Raw genomic sequence first — 21,637 nt, forward strand, 5'->3', positions numbered from 1 at the left:
TCCTTGTGGCTTGGGGCTGCTGGGAGCAGGGGGTGGGGCTTGTTGCATGTGCCCGCCCCCTGGGCTTTTTACTGTCGGAGCTTTGCTCCTGCACGCTCCTGCAGGAAATGACCCCTGCACATCACTATATTCTTATTACTATATACTTAGGTCTGCTTGTTGAAATCACACACAAACATGGATTTTAACTGAATGTGCTGCACGGCTGCAGATCCGTGCCTAGTGATGAGGGGCTTACTTCCTCACCTCTGCTTGTCTTGGAATGCAGCTTCAGCCGACCACATTACTGAGTAGGCATGCTGCAGATTTCAACACAAACAGACAAACTGACCCTGTTTGAACTCCCCCCTGGTTAAATATGAGGTGAACTCTTGATTGGATTGCCTCAATGTTCCCTGGCGAGGTCTGCCTCTTGTGCCAGGCACTGTGCCAGGCAGCTCCGTGCCTCTGCAGTAGCCGCTTGGTCATGGTAGCTGTCCAAGAATTAAACCAGGGCTTTTTTGTAGAGGGATATTTTGTAGAAAAAGCCCAGCAGGAACTCATTAGCATAATAGGCCACACCCCCATGCTTTTCCTTGGCTTGGACCCAGCAAAAGCCAGCACTCTAATACAACAAACTAACTCAAACTAAATTCATACAACCACAAGCATAAATGAAATCTATAAAATGCATATCAAATAGAGCATGCATGTAAAACCTGTTAAGTCCTGTAACTAATTACTTCTATTCGTCTTTCACTAGGAGCTTTCTAGTCCTTACAGCTAACCAGTCAACATTGGCAAGTTTAGCTGTAGCCTTGGGGCACCTACTTTCTAGGAGGTTCTTCAGCAATTGCATCTTTTGACTAGTTGAGGATAGAGTAGTGGTAGAGAGTGGGAGAATATCACGAAAGTGGCTCTATGCCCTGCAGTCATATATAACGTGCATTAAGGTTTCAATTCCGTCATTGCAGCAGCGACATAGACGATCAGCAAGGGTCTTTTTAAATTAAACCTCCCCTCTGTAACCGCTGAAGGGAGGGCATCCCACCTCATGAGGGTGTAAACGTTCTCCTTAACTCATGATTTTCTAGATAAAAAAGATAGGGCCTAGGCACTACCTTTTGCAACGGTTCTAAAAGGGCTCGCCATTTGCATGAGTTATTAAGATCCTCCTGTCTAGCTGTGTCCTGGATTCTCTGTCTCACTAACTCTCTCGCTTTGTCGCATGTGACAGAGCTAAGGAATTGTTTTGAGAGGCCAAGTTGAGAAAGTTCTTTTTCCCCCGATGACCCTCAGCCAAGGTGGGACAAAGGTATCCTGGAAAATTAAACTTGCCAACCCTCTAGGAAAAAATGAAAGTTTCAACCAGTATCGAATGGCCAGCATCCAAAGGCTTGCCTCCACCGGGATCATGTCTGTTTCTATTCTGATCAAGGCACCCCATAATTGCTATGACTCCCCCACTCCATATCGTTTCCCCAATAAAAAATGCCCCCCAATGGCTGCTTTAAGGAATATCCATATTATGCCTGGCTTTTTTTTTCTTCATCAGAGCTTGAAGAAGCTTGAGGGGGTATAGTTTTCTATCACAGAAATGGCATAGAAGAAGCGTCAAATCCCTCCTTCCCCTGAACGACAGCATATTAGGTTCTCAGGATAGCTCCTTTTAAAGGTTCAGAAAACATTTTTGAGTTCCAGTGATGGAAACTGTGCCAGGTGAACGCTCCCAAGGAGCCATAAACAATTGCTGAGTTAACACTGGTATCCTGATTTTAACAGAATGAACAAGTCTAATCTCCATTCCTCCACACACAGAAAGATACACACACATACCCATGTTCCTAGTCAGTATTATACAGGTCAGGGGCTGTGGTGGCTCAGAGGTTAAGATGCTGAACTGCAGACTGGAAGGTTGGTAGTTCGGCAGTTCAAGACCCGAGTGCCGCATGACGGAGTAAGCTTCCGTCTCTGGTCCCAGCTCCTGCTTTCCTAGCAGTTCAAAAGCGAGAAATTGCAAGTAGATAAATGGGTACCACTTCGGTGGGAAGGTGACAGCTTTCTGTGTGCCTCAGCATCTAGTCATGCCGGCCACATGACTATGGAGACATCTTTGGACAGCGCTGGTTTTCTGGCTTGGAAACGGAGATGAGCACCGGCCCTAGAGTTGGATTCGACTGGCTTTTGCGCAAGGGAAACCTCTCTCTTTACCTTATTATACAGGTCACTCTGCATTGACTGAGCGCGCAGAAGAGAAATTAAATAATACTGTGTCTACATAGCTCTTATCTTACCTTTTAAAATCTGCCTGCACTGGAAAGCAGAATGAGAGAATACTATACTAAGATATATCATTCAACTAAAAACTACCTTTGGTTTGTGTGTGTGTGTGTGGGGGGAGGGGTATTGACATAATCAGTTTATTGCACATTAAAGCACATACTATTCATATTCTGCATTTCTGTCCTCTGTGCAGGGTTTTGTTGAGGATTCTCCATGAATTCAGCGTGCTGTATTTAATACTTTGGAAAACAGTGGCCCTGCATCTGAATTATTACACAGGAAATACCTATGTACCTTTGATGCCCCTATGTAAGTGGTGACAACTCTGAGGCCCAGTTCAGATTGGCAGTTTGCCCCGATATAGGCACGTTTCAGAAATGTTCCACAACCGGATTAAAGGGGCCGTTCACACAGGCACATCTGTCTGGCATTCCCCACCCGTACTCAACCCGTCTTGTAACGCTTCGCTCCCGAGTTTAAAAGATACCTGGTGAAAGTGGTAGCAAACCCTGCAAAGTGCGATTATCCCGCGTCCATCCCGCACCAACAAAGTGCGAACACCAAAAGCCACGGTTTTCTTATGCGTTTATGTGCATATGCGCTTATGCGCATAAGCACATATCTCTAGATTGCAAAAAAGAAATCTGCACCTTACAGCCGTGTCTCCAGGCCAACAGTGTGAATGCTCCCTTGCGCCTCCTCCCGGTATGCTCCCGCATCAGTCGCTGCAGTGTGAACGGGAAAACCCGAAACAGTTTGTTCCCTCTAAGCTGTGGAGTCTTGTGAGCAAAAATTCTACTTTATGAGCTACTGGCATTAAGGTGTGGCTACTGCATAATTTATTTTGCTCTGGAGCCATCGTTTCCTGAGCCGAGACAAAAACGTGCGAGCCGGAGGCTGAAAAACTGTGAGCTAGCTCACACTAACTCAGCTTAGAGGGAACACTAGTTCTGGCTCTTTTTTGCCAGGACTCCGTCCCGCTTCAAACTGCCAGTCTGAACTCGGCCTGAGAGTCAGGCATGGTTCAGTATGCACTCTACTGCTGCTGGAGTACCTTTGCCTTTGCCCCCAAATTGAGGGATGTCCAAAGGACCCTCTAGTTCCCTGCAAAACTAAGCCAAAGATTAAAATGTACCCTACCCTCATATCCACAAGTAATATATAAAGGTAAAGGTAAAGGTCTCCCTTGCTCGAAAGCCAGTCGAATCCGACTCTAGGGTTGCGGTGCTCATCTCCATTTCAAAGCCGAAGAGCCAGCGCTGTCTGAAGACATTTCCATGGTCATGTGGCCGGCATTACTAAACACCAAGGCGCACGAAACGCTGTTACCTTCCCACTGAAGCAGTACCTATTTATCCACTTGCGATTTCTTGCTTTCGAACTGCTAGGTTGGCAGGAGCTGGAACTAGAGACGGGAGCTCACTCCGTCATGCGGCACACTCGGGTCTCGAACTGCTGAACTACCGACCTTCCACAGCCTGCAGTTCAGCGTCCTAACCACTTGAGGCACCGCAGCTCCACAAGGAATATATACACAGGTACTAAACTTGACCCACTAGAGAAGGGAGTGTAAGGAACATGAAACACATCAGCATCCATCAGTGGCCGGCTACTTTTGTCCTTGAGCACAGAGAAAAAAAAAACAAATGAAAGGAAAGAGGAGGCAGAAAGAAAGGTGATGAGAGGAGGGAAAAGGGAGGAGTGGAGAAAACTAGCTGGTGGGTTTCTGGGGGGGGATGAGGATGAATGGGGCTGGGAGGGGGAAAGGGCGGCAGTTCCTCGGCAATTCCTTGTGACTCCCACCCTTATCGTTTCTGTAATCTTCTTTTGAGTGGTTTGTTAAATATAGGCAGGGCTATTTTGGGGCGGGAACGCACAGGAACGGAGTTCTGGCCACGCCCACCTTAGCGTTGGCCACGCCCACTACAGCCAAAATCTCTGCATGCGTGGCTACAGAGGGAAGGCCTGGAGAGTGACACACACCCCCGGCAACTCCAAGGTGGGTGAGCCAGGCCCCCCCCTGGAAGGATCTGTCCAAAGGCTGGCTTGCCCGGGGTCCTCGCAGGACAGATCCTTCTAAGGGAAGACATGGAGGTGTGGCCTAATATGCTAATGAGCTATGCCGTCGGGGTGTGTGACCTAATATGCTAATGTGTTTCTGCTGTTGGGTGTGGCCTGTTATGCTAATGAGTTCCTGCTGGGCTTTTTCTACAGAAAAAAAGCCCTGAATATAGGTAAGGTACACCAGTGATCAGAATCCAAAATATTGCAAGAAATCCTAGGTTGTTTTGGCCCGCGTGTGAACCAAGCCATTGAGGAGAAGCATCATCAGCATATGCCTCAGAGCGTTCCGACAACAGAACCCTGCTGCTTATAGAGCAAGAAGCAGAGTGTTCAATATGAGGAACGATTTCAACCTCTGGAGAACAGTGGAGAGATAATATGAAGGAACTGAGTGATTTTTCCCCCAACAATGTTTTATTTATTTTGGTCTATTTGTGCTGTCACTTCTGCGTCTGTGTCCCAGGCTCACCTCCTCTTCTAATGGGAGGTAACAAGCGCCTAACCTCAAACGGCTTTTAGGTGTCACATCGGAATGACTAGCAGCTGCGACAAACAACAAGGCTCTTTCTCCTCTGAAATCTATGCCGATCTTAATGGCAGAGAGGCATGCAAATGTACTACCCGGGGCTATTTTTGGGCAGGAACGCACAGGAATGGAGTTCTGGCTGGCTTCAGAGTTGGCCACGCCCACTACAGCCAAAGCTGTACGTGCACGGCTACAGAGGGAAGGCCCGGAGAGCGACCCCCCCCCCCGGCGACTCCAAGGCAGGCCGGCCAGGGGCCCCCTGGAAGGATCGGGGAGGCATTTAAATGCCTCCATGTGCCTTCCCCGGCCTCTTCAAGGGCCGGCTTGCGGGGTGCCCAGGCAAGCCAAGAAAAGGCATGGGGGTGTGGCCTAATATGTCAATGAGCTGTGCTGTTAGGGTGTGGCCTAGAATGCTAATGAGTTTCTGCTGTTGGGTGTGGCCTATTATGCTAATGAGTTCATGCTGGGCTTTTCCTACAAAAAAAAGCCCTGGTACTACCACTGTTATGGCTAAAGCTTACACTGCTGAACTCTCTGGCCAATGTGTACAAAAATATGATCTAGTGGCTATGGGTGATTTTAACTCCCCTGATGGTGTGTTGGGAGGCTTATTGTGCCAAGGATGCTGTCTTAGGACAGTTCTCCATGGTCTCAGTCAGAGAAAGTTTTGCGTAACACTTGCAAGCCTTTTGATTGAAAATGCTGATGGATCCTGGAACTTTCTACAAACAAAGCATGTGCTCAGCTGCTGAGACACAGTCTGTCCCCCAAACTATATCCATATCAGGGCTTTTTTCTCTGGGGGAATGCACCAGAACGGAATTCGGAAACCTCTTTCACAAAATTCTTTCTTGAAACGTTTAAAACTTCACGAGTTTTCAGTATACACATTGAACACCTCATCTCCCTCTTGAGAGTTCTGGTACCTTTTTAAAAAACAAGCCCTTTAAAAGAAGGTATGTAGAGGGCCGCAGTGGCCCAGAGGTTAAGACGCTGAAGCTGCAGACTGGAAGGTCTGTAGTTTGGCAGTTCGAGACCCTAGTGCTGTGTGATGGAGTGAGCTCCCGTCTCTGGTCCCAGCTCCTGCCAACCTAGCAGTTCGAAAGCAAGAAACTGCAAGTAGATAAATAGGGACCACTTCGGTAACAGCATTCTGTGCGCCTCAGCTTTTAGTCATGCTGGCCACATGACCATGGAAATGTCTTTGGACAGTGCTGGCTCTTCGGCTTGGAAACGGAGATGAGCACCACCCTCTAGATTTGGATTCGACTAGCTTTTGAGCAAGGGAAACTTTTACCTTTACCGTATGTATGTATGTATGTATGTATGTATGTATGTATGTATGTATGTATGTATGTATGTATGTATGTATGTATGTATGTACATATGTATGTATCTCAGCAAATATTATCATGCTCCCTTCTGTATAACTCAGGAGCTTTGTATTGAAATGGCCAGGCTGGCTAGTAAATAGTTCTGTGAGCTACTGGGTACTTTTAGAAGAAAAACTGCACGGTGATGTGGGATTTCAAGAAAAGAAATTAACTTGGAAAAAATTCTGTCTATAGCATTGAGACAAGCTGATGTATTGATCTCCTACTCTTGGTTTTTAGTTAGTAGTGGGTCTTTTTCCTTTCTCCTTAGATGTAGTCCCCTTTCCTATATTTTCAGTTATAGTTTGTAAAAAAAACCCAATTAAAAAAAACTCCCCTCAGGGGGATTAAAAAAAAAAAAGGAAAAAATCCGGAAGCAATTGCCAATACCCTCGATAGAGCATGATCTAACTTAACATGTTTATTCTGACATATATTTAGGAAACAAGATTTTAAAAAGTACCCTATGTTAATTTTATGTTCCAACAGCAACAAATACTTGAACTGAAATATTTGATTAGGGAAAACTAAATCAAGTGTACTTTAAAAGTTATATTCAAACAAATTTTATCCTATTCTGCCAGTGGGTAAAGACTTGTCTAGTATTCCCTCCCTTATGCTCACTGACCCTCATTCCTGTTCACGTGTCTATGTGTTTTGTTCTAACTATTTTACACACAAATCCACACACACAGAGGCTTTTATACACACACACACATGCCTGTCTGAATTGTGTTGTTGTTGGCCACCTTAGGGACCCCACGTTTGGTGGAAAGGCAGTTTTAAAATGTTTTAAAGAAGTAAATAATGTGGAAATTATTTTTAGTGGAATACTTGTACAAATTTAAATATAGTATAGCATGTCTTTCCCGTACATTGTTTACATTTAAGAAAAAATACCAAAGGCACTGTAAACTGCTGAGACACTGATTTTATGCATGGGAAAGAGCAGGTAGAGAAAGAGGTACTTTTCTCCCTTTCTCACAATGCAAGAACTCGTGGGCACTCCATGAAACTGCAGAGCGGTCGGGTTAGAATGGATAAAAGGAAGTCCTTCTTCACCCAAAGAGTGATTAACACATGGAATTCACTGCCACAGGAAGTGGTGGCGGCTACAAGCATGGACGGCTTCAAAATGGAATTAGATAAGCATATGGAGCAGAGGTCCATCAGTGGCTATTAGCCACAAGGTATAGATAGGGGCTCTGGGGCAAGTGATGCTCTGTCTTCTTGGTGCTTGGGGGGGGTCAATAGTGGGAGGGCTTCTAATGTCCTGGCCCCACTGGTGGACCTCCTGATGGCACTGGTATTTCTGGCCACTGTGTGACACAGAGTGTTGGACTGGATGGGCCTTTGGCCTGATCCAACATTGGCGTCTCTTATCTTCTTATCACCCAAAATATTCTGCATGCTGTCCTGAGGATGCAGTTGTCCACCCAAAACACTTGAAATTATTTCACACAGGGCACCAGGGCGCCTCCCTTTCCCTGACACTCTCCACAGCATTACTCAGATTATTTGTTAGGCTGATTTTGCACAAGGAGCTGCGCCGCCGCCGCGCCTCCCTTTGGCCCATTTCGTTTGGTCAATTTCCCACTTGAAGCCGCACGGCCAGATTCCCTGGGTTTTCCCCGCAGTTTCGTGATCCTCTAAAAACAGGATCACAAAACCGCAGGGAAAATCGGGCAAAGCCGCAGGTCAAAATGAGGCCGCACGGCTTCGAGTGGGAAATTGATGAATGGAAACGGGGCAAAGGGAGGCGTGACGGCGGCGCAGCTCCTTGTGCGAAATCAGGCTTAGACCCAGAGCTGATGGGTGAGGAGGCATAAAAATAAGAATTTTAACTTTGATTTGACTTGACCTGTACAGCCAACCAGATGAATTCATAAGTTTATTTATTCATTTCATTTGTATCCTGTCTTTCTCCCCAGTGAGCACCCAAAGCACCTTACATACTTCTCTTCCATTTTAAGCTCACAACAACCTCAGCTAGGCTGAGAGAGTATGACTGGCCCAAGGTCACCCAGCAAGCTTCCATGGCATGCGTGGGGATTCAAACCTGGGCCTCCAGACCCTAGTCCAACACTCTAAAACTACTACATCACACTGACTCTCTAGCTGATTTTTGAGTTAGATATTTATATTTTATCCCGCCCCTTTTACAAATCAACAGAACATACATGTATTCTCTCACAGTTTCCATGGAAAATCACCTGAAAAATGTTAATTATATTTTTGGCCAAGCGTGCTTAATATGGTATTGGCAGTATGAGTGAAAGAAATGTATTTCTATTTAGCCATAAGCCATTACAAACCAAGGATTAGAGTAAAATATGTAAGATATAATAAAACCATACAATCAGAATAAAATTGAGTCAAAAGGTGTCTGCAAAGATCAATATTAATTAGTTCCCATAAGAACAGCTTTAGCCTGTATTTCCTTTGCAGCCAAGACATATAAAGACATTCTATAGGGTATGTTAGCATCGAAATCAGCTAACAAGAATACAAACTTCTCAGAATCTGAGTAGAAACGTAAGTCTGGTAAAATCCTGGAGAGAAATTTTAACCTACGTGGGGCATACATCGAACACTCAAGAATATAATGGGGAAGATCCTCGATAACAGAAGAGCCACAAATACAAAAGCGCTGTTCCTTAGGTATTCTACGGTAGCGGCTGGCTAATACGGCCGTTGGCATTGATTCAAAACGCAAGGATGTGAAGGCTGCTCTCAGGTTATGATTATCTATACTAACTAGGTAAAAAGGTAAAGATTCCCTTGCTCGAAAGCCAGTCGAATCCGACTCTAGGGTTGTGGTGCTCATCTCTGTTGTCCAAAGACATTTCCGTGGTCATGGGGCCGGCATGACTAAATGCCAAGGCGCACGGAACGCTGTTACCTTCCCACTGAAGTGGTACCTATTTATCTACTTGCGATTTCTTGCTTTCGAACTGCTAGGTTGGCAGGAGCTGGAACTAGAGACGGGAGCTCACTCCGTCATGTGGCACACTCGGGTCTCGAACTGCTGTACTACCTTCCACAGCCTGCAGTTCAGCATCTTAACCACTTGAGCCACCGCAGCTCCACTAACTAGGTAGGAGGATCTAAAATGGTCATTCTTAAACAATTTGAACCAGGGAGCAGACTGTGATTTCAAGATTAACTGTTTATCTAGCAGAGCATTACACTTAAATGGTATTGGCAGTGGAATCCATTCATTGCTATTAATCTTAAGAATTTACAGTTGAAACGTTTTCCAGAGAAAAATAAAGGACTGGAAAAATTTCCATCCCACATCTTTGTTCCTATAAAGCATCAACGGAATCAGATAGAATTGAACCGGCTGCAGTTGCTCACGTCTACCTAAGATACTATGAATGGTAGTGGGAAGGTCAACTGTACACTTTCTGGATCAGCCAAGCCATCTTTAGCCGCTATAGAAACACAGCCTATGACACACGAATAGCCTCGTGTTGCACCCAAATTCTCTCATATCGTCCCATTGCCATTAAGAAATAATAGCAATGACAGAAATCAAGTCAGAAATTAAGAGCATCCTTAGTGTCATATCCTGGGTACAAGCAGTGATTCAAGCCAAAGGTTAATACTTGTGTAAGAGTAGCCTTTCTTCCTTCAAAATCCTTTCCTTCTTTTCACTCAGCCAGCAATTAGGAAATGTAATATAATTTTGGTCAGCCAGGTAACCCAGGACAAGCAAAGGGCATCAGAGAAGACAGTTCTAGAAACCTGCTGATACCCAGGGGTCATTTCCTGCAGGAACGTACAGGAGTGGAGCTCTGGCAGTAAGGAGCCCAGGGGGTGGGCACATGCAACAAGCCCCGCGCCCAGCTCCCAGCAGCCTCAGTTGGGCCACAAAGAGAAAGAAGCAGCCAGGTAAGTTGCAGAACCCCCCCGGCCCGCCTTCAGGTACAAGCTCTTCCTCCTCTGTGAGGGCAAATCTGCACGTCCCCCCCATAGCTAGCATTCCAAAACAGTACAGTGGCACCTTTAAGACCAACTTTTATTCAAGTACAAGCTCTCCCTCCTCTGCGAGGACAGATCTGCACATTCCCCTTCTCCCCTAATAGCTCGCAATCCAAAGCAGTCCAGTGGCACCTTTAAGACCAACTTTTATTCAAGTACAAGCTCTCCCTCCTCTGCGAGGACAGATCTGCACGTCCCCCCCCAATAGCTATCAATCCAAAACAGTCCAGTGGAGCCTGAGTGGTGAAGCCCCCCCCCATCGCTGAGTGGTGGAGTCCCCCCCCCCAATAGCTATCAATCCAAAACAGTCCAGTGGAGCCTGAGCGGTGGGTGTTGCCTTCTGACACACTTCCGGTGATGTCAGGGGGGTTGTCCTATGCAAATGAGTTATGCTAATAAGTCATGCTAATGAGCTCCTGCACCTCTTTTTCTATGAAATGACCCCTGCTGACACCCAAACGTGCTTCAGAAGACATCTCACTACTTTCCCACTCAGCAGGGAAAGCGCTAAAAAGTCCTTAGTCTCTAGACTGACGTGTCACAATTCTTTGACTTTTCTCTTGCACCATTTTCTATTGATTAAATAACCTCTATCGGATATTAAGCTTCTCGTTATTGGGCACAGGATATAAATTATTCAAGAGCTATATACATTCTTATGGTGGGCATGAATTTTTAAACCCTAATTTGGAAATGAGCCAAGACCTCTTCATTTCAAAATTGGTTCCCCCCCCCTTTCCTCTGTCAGAAAATGAATACACATGTGCTTGTGATTTAAAACCACCACCAGAAGATCCCATTTTAACCACCTACTGCTTCTTCGAAGGGAAACGTTAAAAAAAAAAGGTTGCTAGGCATATTTAGGAGTGAGCTACAAAGGTGTGTTTTCCTGCTGTCAACCACTTCTCAGTCTTTGATTTATTGGGGATGAAAGGCTTTTCCAATGCCTGTTATTTATAGTGTGTCGTCGTGCATGCCTGAACACTACCAAAGACACCTACAAGGACACGTGATGTTTAGCAAAATCCATGCAGAGGGATGATTCCTGTAGGCTGGACAAAATGAACGAGACATTTTTCATCAGCCAATGCCCTTTCCAGAGGAGTGAGTTTCCTTTGCTTCACTGGCAATTATTTCTGCATCCCTAGCAATCTTAATATTTGTGGGTTTTAGTGTCTAGGTTCGCTGCTGTTTGTGTTTAGTGCTTTTGTTTGTCTATGCCCTGCTTTAGCATGGACTTGCGTTCCCGCTTGCTTGCATTACCCATTTTTTTTCATGTGAGAATGGGGGCTTCCTGCACATGGGAAATACAGATCTGTACGCCATCCACAGAAACTGCCATTTCTCATTGCATTGCAAACTGCCTCCGTGTTAGCACAGAGGCCTTGAATTTCACAAAACATGAAATCAACATTTGTGCTTTGCTTGTTCATAATGCGGGTTTTGTGTTGAGCCAAACACCTCATAATGATGGTAGAATTGTCAACCTTCAGGTGGGACCTGACGTTCCCCCAGAATAACAACTGACCTCCTGACTGCAGAGATCAGTTCCACAGGAGAAAATTGATGCGTTGGAAGGTTGGACTTTGTGGCGTTATCTCCTGCTGAGTCCTGTCCCCTCCCCAAACTGCACCCCCTGCAAATCTCCAGGAATTTCCCAACCCTATATGATGGTCTCAAATAATCTCTTGCCATTCAAAATTAGCACCATTTTAACAAGTTTTGTATTGGTGAAGTGGCCAAGTATTCCTCCACTTAAAATAAACTACGATAATGTGTATGTGCTGTGCCAGTGGCGTTACTTGTTGTGGCACATGCACAGACCCAAAAAGATTGAACTAAAGTTCCCAGGCAGCAGTGCAGGAGCACATAAATCCCCTGAACACAAGTCAGCATGCTTGGCTTTGGGAATGAGGCAGGGAAGCGAAATAGGCAGGACTAGAGAGACAAAGCATGCTGCTTCCTTCCCCTACCCCCATATCCAGCAGGATCAAGACAACCAAGGAAATAAAATCTTTTTCTATGCAAACTGAGATATGTTCCCATCAGGTGCATTCAGTGAGCAGATGGATGGGGGGGGGCAAGAGCCTTGGCAAAGGATTTGCAATCCAGATCCAATGAACACTGAGGGTGTGGTCACACGGTCATTTTGATCGGGTTTCGCCACTGTTCCTGCCCGCATTTAAATTTGCGGACCAGATAGGCCAATCCGCCTCCCGTGCCGAAGCGGGCTTTGTCCCGCAATTTTTGTGGTTCCCTGCCGCATTTTCCGGCACTGGCCGGAACGAGTACTTTCCGGGTTTTCCCGCTGCGATTCGACGATTTCGGTATCTGGACTGCATATCGCCACGATCGCGCTTTCTTTCTTTCTTTCTTTTGGCCGACCCCTGTTTTGCGCATGTGCAAAAAACCCACCTTCCTCCTTCTTGAGAGGGATACTGTTTCTTCTTCTTCTTCTTCTTCTTCTTCTTCTTCTTCTTCTTCTTCTTCTTCTTCTTCTTCTTCTTCCATGACCGTAATCAATGTCCTGATGCCTATCAGAAGGAGGGTCCAAAGACTGGTTTGAGGTTCCATATTGAACAGAACACGATGGACACGACAGTGGCGGAAAGGAGTGATTCTCTGCTGCACTACGGCTAGCGGAGGGAGTACAATAGAAGCGATGATTTGTCCATGCGTACAGGCGCAAACGCAAATGCAAACGCAAATGCAGATGATACCACTCTAATGGCAGAAAGTGAAGAGGACCTAAAGAGCCTCTTGCTCAGGTTAAAAGAGGCTGAAGCCCACCTCTTTTCGCCTTCTCCTTGAAACAACACCTTTCTGGGGTGCTGGAAAACCTCTTCTTCCTCTCCTCATACCTGGCCTTCCCCTACAACATCCAAGGGTCAGCCAGCCAGCACAACCCTCACAACCACAGAAAAAATCCCTGTATCCTCCATTTCCTTGCTGACCACTTCCTGGGGTGCTGGTGTCCTGACTGAATACCCAAAAGGTGTTCCTGGGCCCCCTCTCCAACATCCATGGGTCCGCTTCCTAGAACCCTCTTCACTGCTGATGTGAGCAAGCCCTCCTTTTTGCCTTCTTCTCCTTGAAATGACACCTTCTCGGGGTGCTGAAGTCCCCTGTCTTTCACTGTCCTTATTTCCTGGCCTTCCTCTGCACCGTCCAAGGGTCGACCAGCCATCATGACCCCCAAAACCACTGAAAAATCCCCCATACCCTCTTTCCTTTCTTCATCTCTTTCTCCCTGAAGTCCCACCTGTCCTGGCAGGCCTAGGGCCACTCCTACCAAGCTCTCCTCCACCTCCTGGGCACTCTTACAGTCTTAAAGAATGTCTCTTTAAATGCACTTGCCGAGTCATGCCACAATGGCGGCATGAGTCAGCGAGTGCATTTAAAGAGTTGTGGTGGTGTGACTCGGGAGTGCATTTAAAAAGATGGTCTCTTTAAATGTACTCGCCAAGTCACGCTGCCACCATGGCATGACTCAGCAAGTGCATCCCGAATAAAAGCTGATTAATTTTAGCTTTTATTTGGGATCCAACTATTGGTAGCCAAAGCAGATTAGAGAATCTGATCTGGCTGAATAGATAGTTGGACAATACCGATAACTTATTTTGGGGTATTTATTCGGCTTGGTATAAACCAAATGCACACCCCTACTCATGGCCACTTCCTCTTCACAGTCTCACCCTGCACACAACCAGGCAATCATGTAGACGCACAGAGGGCATCCAGGACACTTGCTTCCTCTCTTCCCTCCTGACTCATGAAAGCTTATGGTGGACGACATTTTGTTAGACTCTGAAGTACCAGTGGACTCCTGTTTTATTTTGCTGCTGCAGACTAACACGACAAGCCATCTGGGATTATCATCAGGAGGAATATGAAAGGTTAAACCCAGTGTTAGCTTGCACAAGTTTCCCACCAGAACAAACAGCTGCTCACTGGGGCCATTTTGGATGTAAGAATGACATGGGCAGAAAAAACTGAAACCATTTCTACCAATGTACCATGGTCACAGTCAGAACCAGGATCACATGCATCTGGGAGGCACAGAAATCCGATTGCACATCTCCCTTATAAATAAAAAGCCGAATGGTGGTGGCACTTCTCTAGAACATTCCACACGCTCCAAAATCAGTTCACTTTCTGATTTGTCATTCAGAGGGTCTCCCTATCCACTGGCTGCTTTGCCTGAGTCCTGCCTCCAACATTCTAAACATTTTGCTGTTCCTCTCCCCCCCATAGCCAGTCAGAACACAGAGGTTATTTGCATATGCAGCCTCATTGGCCTCTGCCTCGGAACACGGAGGTCGTTTGCATATGCGACTTGATTGGCTTTTGACTCTAACATTCTAAACAGTTTTGCTTTTCTGAGGTAAAATGTGTCCAATCTCCAGATGAGGGCTGGAGATCACTCAGAATTACAACTGCTTTCCAGATGGCAGAGATCAGTTCCCCTGGAGAAAATGGTGGGCTCTGTATCCTTATATGCTGCTGAGGTGGCCCCCGTATGACAGCCAATGTGACGTAGCAGACAGGGATTCAGAGCATGAGAGAGGCTGCAGGTGTGTGGGGGGTGGAAAGCTGAAGAGTGAGGGGGAAATAAAGGTAGGTTGATGATTGGCTGGGAAGGAGATAGGGTTGCCAACTCCAGGTGGGAAATTCCTGGATATGTGAGGGATGGAGCCTGGAGAGGGTGAGGTTTCAGGAGGCGTGGGACCTCGGACAGGTACAAAGCCATAGACTCCCCCCTCCAAACCAACCATTCCCTTCTGGGGAACCATCATTGCCAATCTCCAGGTGAGGGCTGGAGATCACTCAAAATGACAACTGTTCTTTAGGTAGCAGAGATCAGTTACTCTGGAGAAAATGGTGGGCTCAGTGTCATTATACCCTGCTGAGGTCGCCACAGCAAATTGGCACTGAGTGTCCAAGAGTGGGGCACCCTCCCAGAGCCTTTTTCCTAGTCTGATATAAAGCACTTGCAGTGGCTAGAAGGAGTTTATATTGTGTGAATCGGAAGGAAGGAAGGAAGGAAGGAAGGAAGGAAGGAAGGAAGGAAGGAAGGAAGGAGAAGAAGAAGAGAAGAGATTTGATTTATACCCCGCCCTTCACTCTGAGTCTCAGAGCAGCTTACAAACTCCTTTCCCTTCCCCCCCTCCCCACAACAGACACCCTGTGAGGTAGGTGGGGCTGAGAGAGCTCTTGACAGAAACTGGCCTTTCAAAGACAGCTCTTGTTAGAACTACGGCTTGCCCAAAGTCATCCAGCCAGGTGCATGTGGAGGAGTGGGGAATCAAACCTGGTTCTCCCAGATCAGAGTCCGCACACTTAACCACTACACCAAACCACCACTAAAGAAAGAGCTGTACTACACTGACTGACATATAAGCTTAACTAGGCTGCTCCATGTTTAATTTTTTCCCCCCAAGTGCATATTCAGCCTTAAACAAACTGTGGAAAAAGAATTTGATTCATGACTGCATTAGGAATCTACTCAACCAGAGCCCCTTGTCACAAATTAAATCATAAACCAAAAGTCAAACATGATTTGTGAAATTAACATTTATCGGGGAAATATTCCCCAGTGCTGCACTGCGATTAGTCTTTGGCATCCGAAATATCAACCATAATTCATAAGAGGCCTTAGAAACCATGACACCAGCATTGCCATCAAGACATGAGTTTTGATAGAAAGGTGATGCAGCAACCAGAGACTCATTTGTTCCTAGAGGGAGGACGAGGATGGGGGAGGGAAACCTCTGTGCTTTGCTATTAACATTGACATTCTGAACCTCCCAACCCTGAGCCATACATGCTATAAATAACATTTACATAAAACCTCTTCATCCTTCCACCGGCAGGCTCCTTTACTTGTTAGTATTATCCAAACCCCATTTATCTATTGATTGATTGGTTTTCTATATGTCAATCTTAACAGCTCATTGTGATAATGAACAATGATATTTAGCACAAAATCTGTATAATTTTCTTTAAATTATCATCATTAATCATAAAAGCGAGCTGTTTACACTTTGACAATGACCATTCTTCATTCGAGGTTCCTAGCATCTCTCTGAAGTATATTTTATTAACCCTATCTCACAGATGAATTAACGGAGACTCAAGGAGTCATGTGTGAAACCGCTCAAATACCAGCGGTGGTGAATCAAAATCCACAGTTCGGAGCTAATGTTTTTGAAAAGCAGTCTGCAGCCTGATCAATGCCCATTTTTAAAAATAAAAGTTTAATATATGGACCCCCCCTGATCTCTGATTATAAAAATTCTTTCCTATGAGAAAACCCAATCGCTCATAATAAGCAGAAAGGACATACGCAGAAAAACAATACAAATGGTGAAAAAAATAATTGCATAGCTGGCAATCTATCTATATATCTAATAGTCAAGGTGCCCCCCGTGTGCGGATATCTAAATCCGCACATCGGGGGCACTTGGGGGCAAAGCGATTTTCCTGCACATTTGGGGCAATCCCAAATGTGCTTCCAAGGACTGTGTGATTGCGCAACTGCGGGTCATTATGCCAGTTCACACAGTAAAATCCAGTTGGAAAGTGGATTGAAAGTGGATTATTTAGTGTGTGTGAGACCACAGCCCGAGTAACTTTCAGCAACCTGCAATTTCCAAACTACTTTCTTACAAGGCTGCTGCAAGGAAAAACAACAACAGCACTCTTCTGACCTAACAGAAAGGGTAGGATACATCTGTTCATACGCAAGAGCCTACACTTTCAGTTCATGCAAAGAATAGGAATTTCACATTGAAAAGTCTACTACTGATCATTTTCATAACTTAATGTATGAAAACGTCTGTAATTGAGCATTATTTAGCATAACAAAATGGTCAGATAATTTAAAACTAGCTCAGTAATAATCATATACAAATCTTTCAGCTTCATTGTTCTTCATGTCAGTGGGTTAGGACAAGATATACCTTTAATTCCTGGCTCTGACATGACCTTTCTGAAAACACGGTTAGTCCATTTCGGCCAGCCCTTCTTCCTGCATATGTATCAGTAGACATTTCTATAGCTGGACTAAAGGTTGCTTTTAGCCACAGTTAGGGTTGCCAACTTCCAGGTGGTAGAAGCCAAAAATGAGAGATCACGGGAGGAAGTGGAATTCCAAAAACAACATCCGTGACAAAAATAACGAAGAGTCAATAACGATAAGTTGCAAAAACATTTACTGTAGTAATTCTGTAGATTTTTTTCTTCTATTATCGCTCACACGCAACGGATACTGTGCAATGTAAACAATTCATTTCACAATATTTGCTTTATCTGAGCATGTAGCAATCTTGAAGGAATGTTGATGTTTCCTTCAAGAGTTGATAAGTAGTAATGTAAATGTCAGTTTTGAGTGTACGGGTTTATTATGATTCTTTAAGCTACATTTATAATTGAATGTGTACCTTCTTCCTTTTAGTGGTAAGAACTGGGATCGCTACATGCTCAGATAAAGCAAATATTGTGAAACAAATTGTTTACATTGCAGGGTATTCGTTGCGTGTGAGTGATAATAGAAGACAAATTTCTACAGAATTACTACAGTAAATGTTTTTGCAACTCATCTTTATTGACTCTTCATTATTTTTGTCACGGCTGTTGGTTTTGGAATTCAACTTCCAGGTGGTAGCTGAAGACCTCCCACTATTACAACTGATCACCAGGTGACAAAGATCACTTCACCTGAAGAAAATGGCCACTCTGGAAGTTGGACTCCATGGCATTATACCCCAAACCCCGCCATCTTCAGTCTCCACCCCTAAAATCTCCAGGAATTTCCCAACTTGGCGCTGGCAAACATAGCCACAATCTGCCACATCCGGTCACACGGGCCGGATATCGCGGGGGGAGGCGTGGCTGTTTGCCCCGGAGCAAACTACCGCATGGCCACTGGTTCAAACATCCCGCCGATGTCCCGTGGTTCGGGGGGAGGTGCCAATCATACGTAAATCCTGCAGCATGGCAAAGAAGCGGCGCGGCAAGGGTTGTGAGTTTTTTTAGCTGAAGTGTGCGCATGCGCCGTTGGGTGCTTATGCGCATCTCGTGGAGACTTGGGGAAAAAAACCTTTTCACGATGGGACATAGGCGCCAGATGCCACGAGCTACCACCGGAAACGTGATCAGACACCCACCCTTGCCCCGCGGTTTCCGGAAACTAGTACCTCGGAGGTACTAGTTTTTATGGCACATCTTCAGCGGGAAGCCTTGGTTTTGCCATGGGAGCTCTACGCTTCCCAGATGTTGCGGTTTGATCGCGCCCGGAAAATCCTCCTATCTTCCGTCTCTGTAGCGTGGCTAATGCTCCGTGTGACCGCAGCCAGTATTATTCAAATGCCCGCATGCACGCATATGTGCACACACACACTTCAACCATTTTTCCTAAACTATCCTTCTGTGAACTCATGTAACTATGTTACAGCTGTATGGTCAATATGTGATTATTACACCCATTTAACAAACTCTTTCCTTTGTTCAGCAATTAATTATACCCTTATATAGATGTGATGCTAAAAAGGTATCTCCAGCAAGTTTTATTTCACATGCTCATGCACACACCCACTTTTCTTTGCATGCAGTAATATTAGAAACTTGAAAATAACATTTGGTTCCCTTCTGTTTGCCCTTTCCAATTCTGAAAAGACCCAGTTGAGCTAAGATTAATATGACTTGTCTTCCTGGAAACAAATTCGACCTTTCTGGCTTCTCACTAAAACTTGAGAGCTGCAGAAATGCTATCCATGGACTCCAGACTCAGTGAATGATGGTGGCAGTGCGCTGGGAATAAGTTATATTAATTAATTATTCCTGCAAAACCAGCAGAGGGAGAACAAAACATTGATTTTTGTTTCGTAAGCCTAATGAAAAACTTGACTATTTTGACAGAGTTTGGTTTTTCAATTACTTCTTTAATAAAAGAAACAGGCTCGAATTTCAGACGGTAGATGAGTTTAATGACTTAACAGTGCACTCTTATGCACATCTACTTAGGCAGCCAACTATGTTCAGTGGGTAGGGTTGCCAACACCCAGGTGGTGCCCAGAGATCTCTTGGAATTACAACTGACCTCCAGACTGAAAGATATCAGTTCCCCTGGAGAAAATAGCAGCTTCCCCCCCCACATTCAATTTAAAGACCGCTCACCCCCTAAGGGCTCTGAGTGGTTTACATTTATACAACTACTAATTACATTACCTTTACTAGGGCCACACACAATGAGGGGGAAGTGACAACCTATCAGGCACCCATGGCAGGGTCTTAGTTGTTATTTCTTTTTTTGCGGAGGTTCTTCAATCTGGGTGACGACGTCTTTTTGGCGCAGATCTTCTTTTTCCGGTCACAACGACTCCTCCCAGGCACAGGCCAACAGCGCCCGACAGCGCGCGCTCCGCACCCGGCCTCTGTCCCAATTGGCTTCGGCCTACCGCGTTGCCCCGTCGCCGCGCTTCGCTGGCCAATCTCCACTTGGGCCGCTTGACTCAACCACTGCCGCTGCCACCATGTTTCGCTGCCACTATGCTCCGCCGCCCCGCCGCCATCACACGGGAAGGAAGGGTGCCCCCCCCGCTCTAAGAGCAGGTACCAATTCATCTACTTGCCCATGCGGGCTTTCGAACCGCTGGGTGGGCGAGAGCTGGGATATAGACCGGGAGCTCACCCCGGCCGTGGTGGGACTTGAACAGCCAAAGCTGTTCGGTCAGATGGAATGCAGGCTTCATTTACTGCCTGCGCCACCGCTTTGGAGAGTGACCTCTATGGCACACCCTGCTCGGGTCCTTTCCCTCCCCAAACCCTGCCCTCCATGGGCCGATCCAGAAATTTCCCCAACCCAGAGCCAGCAACCTTATTAAGGCTTATTCCAAAGAAAACCTGCTAGGATTGCAGCAAAACAGTTTTACAAACTACAACGTTTACTTCACTTCAATTTGGGTGGCCCCTGTCTGAATCACAATGGCCCTGAATAAATGCCTTTGTCAAACTCTCCAGCATAATAGAAGGACAATTTAGGATTGCGCTGAATGTTTTGATTTATGAGCTACAGTTTGGTGGGGAGAGGGTAGAACTATTTCCATGCGAAATCCTTCCAACTGAATTACAACTAAATTACAAATTACAACTGAATGTGAACGCTTGTTTCCCTGATTAGTCACGCGGCTGATCCCAGTCTGTCAAATGCACACAGATAAGATGGCATGCAATAATGCCATCTCTTCGCTTCTCTTCACTAAACAGCCAGTGACGTCTATTTCTGCAATCATTGATACAAATATAGCAAGAGAAGGCAATGTAAATGAACAATCAAATATCTTTGCAGACATTGCCAAAAAATGTTCCCAACACACAGTGAGTAAGTTTAGTTCTGCCTTAGTGATGCTAATAATTTCATGAATGGGTGAGTGCTTTAAGGTGAGTGTGATGTTGGACTCTTTATGATGAAATGCCACAGAAATTAAAAACAAACAAACCCAGTCAGGAACACTAGGAAACAAATACCAGTTGTGTATCTCTACTTAATCCGACACATTAAAAGAGAGGCATAGTTAATAACCTTAACAGAAAGCAACAACAAAAATGGATGGGGGGAAAAATGAAAAAGTAAACCATTACCTATTCGAATATCTGATGTGTAGAGCCGTTCATTAACCTACACTTCCACTTTAAGGGACATTCAATGCATTTCCCCAACAACATTCCACTTCCCTTTCCTCCCTCTCCATGTGCAAATGAATAAATACCTACAAATATTTTTTATTTTCATAAACATCGTGCAGCTTTAAAACGTGGGGGTGTTCTATCAACTTCAGGATGGCTATTTCCCGTTCCACCTGGAAGACAAAAGAAAAAACAGAAGGAACCATTAGAACGATTTTCACATTACATTAGGATATCCCAGATATAAATGCTTCAGCAGTTCACCATTCTCACCTCCTATCCACCAAATTTCCATTGACCTTCCCCTGCCTTACTGATCATGGAGAAAACAAAGTAGACCCCAAAATACAGAAAAGAGCAACACTTAGCAATAATAGTAACAAAATATTTATTGAACCCTTTATATAACTTGCACTGTCGGCTGGTAAAGCTCTCAAGGTGGACAGTGAACTAATATATAAAAACAGAGATTTCATTCCAGAAGCACCTTAGAGACCAGCAAGATGTCCAGGGTTCAAACTTTTGAGAGTTAAAACTCCCTTAGTCAGATACTGTGTCTAGGTAAAGGTAAAGGTTCCCCCTTCTTGTTGGTCTCCAAGGTGCTATTGAACTCGAATCAAGCTATTTGGACCCTGGTTTCTCTGTATGCTTATGTCACACGGAGCTAGCTCACATATTTTATTGTCTGGCTTTGTCTTGGGTCATGCCCACTCATGCGCATCCCATGTTCCTCCTTTGA

General features: G+C 45.3%; 1 protein-coding gene across 1 annotated transcript in view; it reads right to left on the reverse strand.

Annotated features, from left to right (window-relative positions):
• LOC107105487 (serine/threonine-protein kinase BRSK2) overlaps nt 1-21,637 on the reverse strand; it is a gene marked incomplete at its 5' end in the record, with an annotated part of 331,496 nt that overhangs the window by 191,500 nt on the left and 118,359 nt on the right. Inside the window, one exon of the mRNA XM_015405471.1 lies at nt 20,986-21,071. Coding sequence (XP_015260957.1) covers nt 20,986-21,071 — 86 coding nt within the window. The remainder of the gene's footprint in view (nt 1-20,985; nt 21,072-21,637) is intronic.

The sequence above is a fragment of the Gekko japonicus genome, unplaced genomic scaffold, assembly GCF_001447785.1.
Source record: "Gekko japonicus isolate JY-2015 unplaced genomic scaffold, Gekko_japonicus_V1.1 scaffold1845, whole genome shotgun sequence".
Lineage (NCBI taxonomy): Eukaryota > Metazoa > Chordata > Lepidosauria > Squamata > Gekkonidae > Gekko > Gekko japonicus.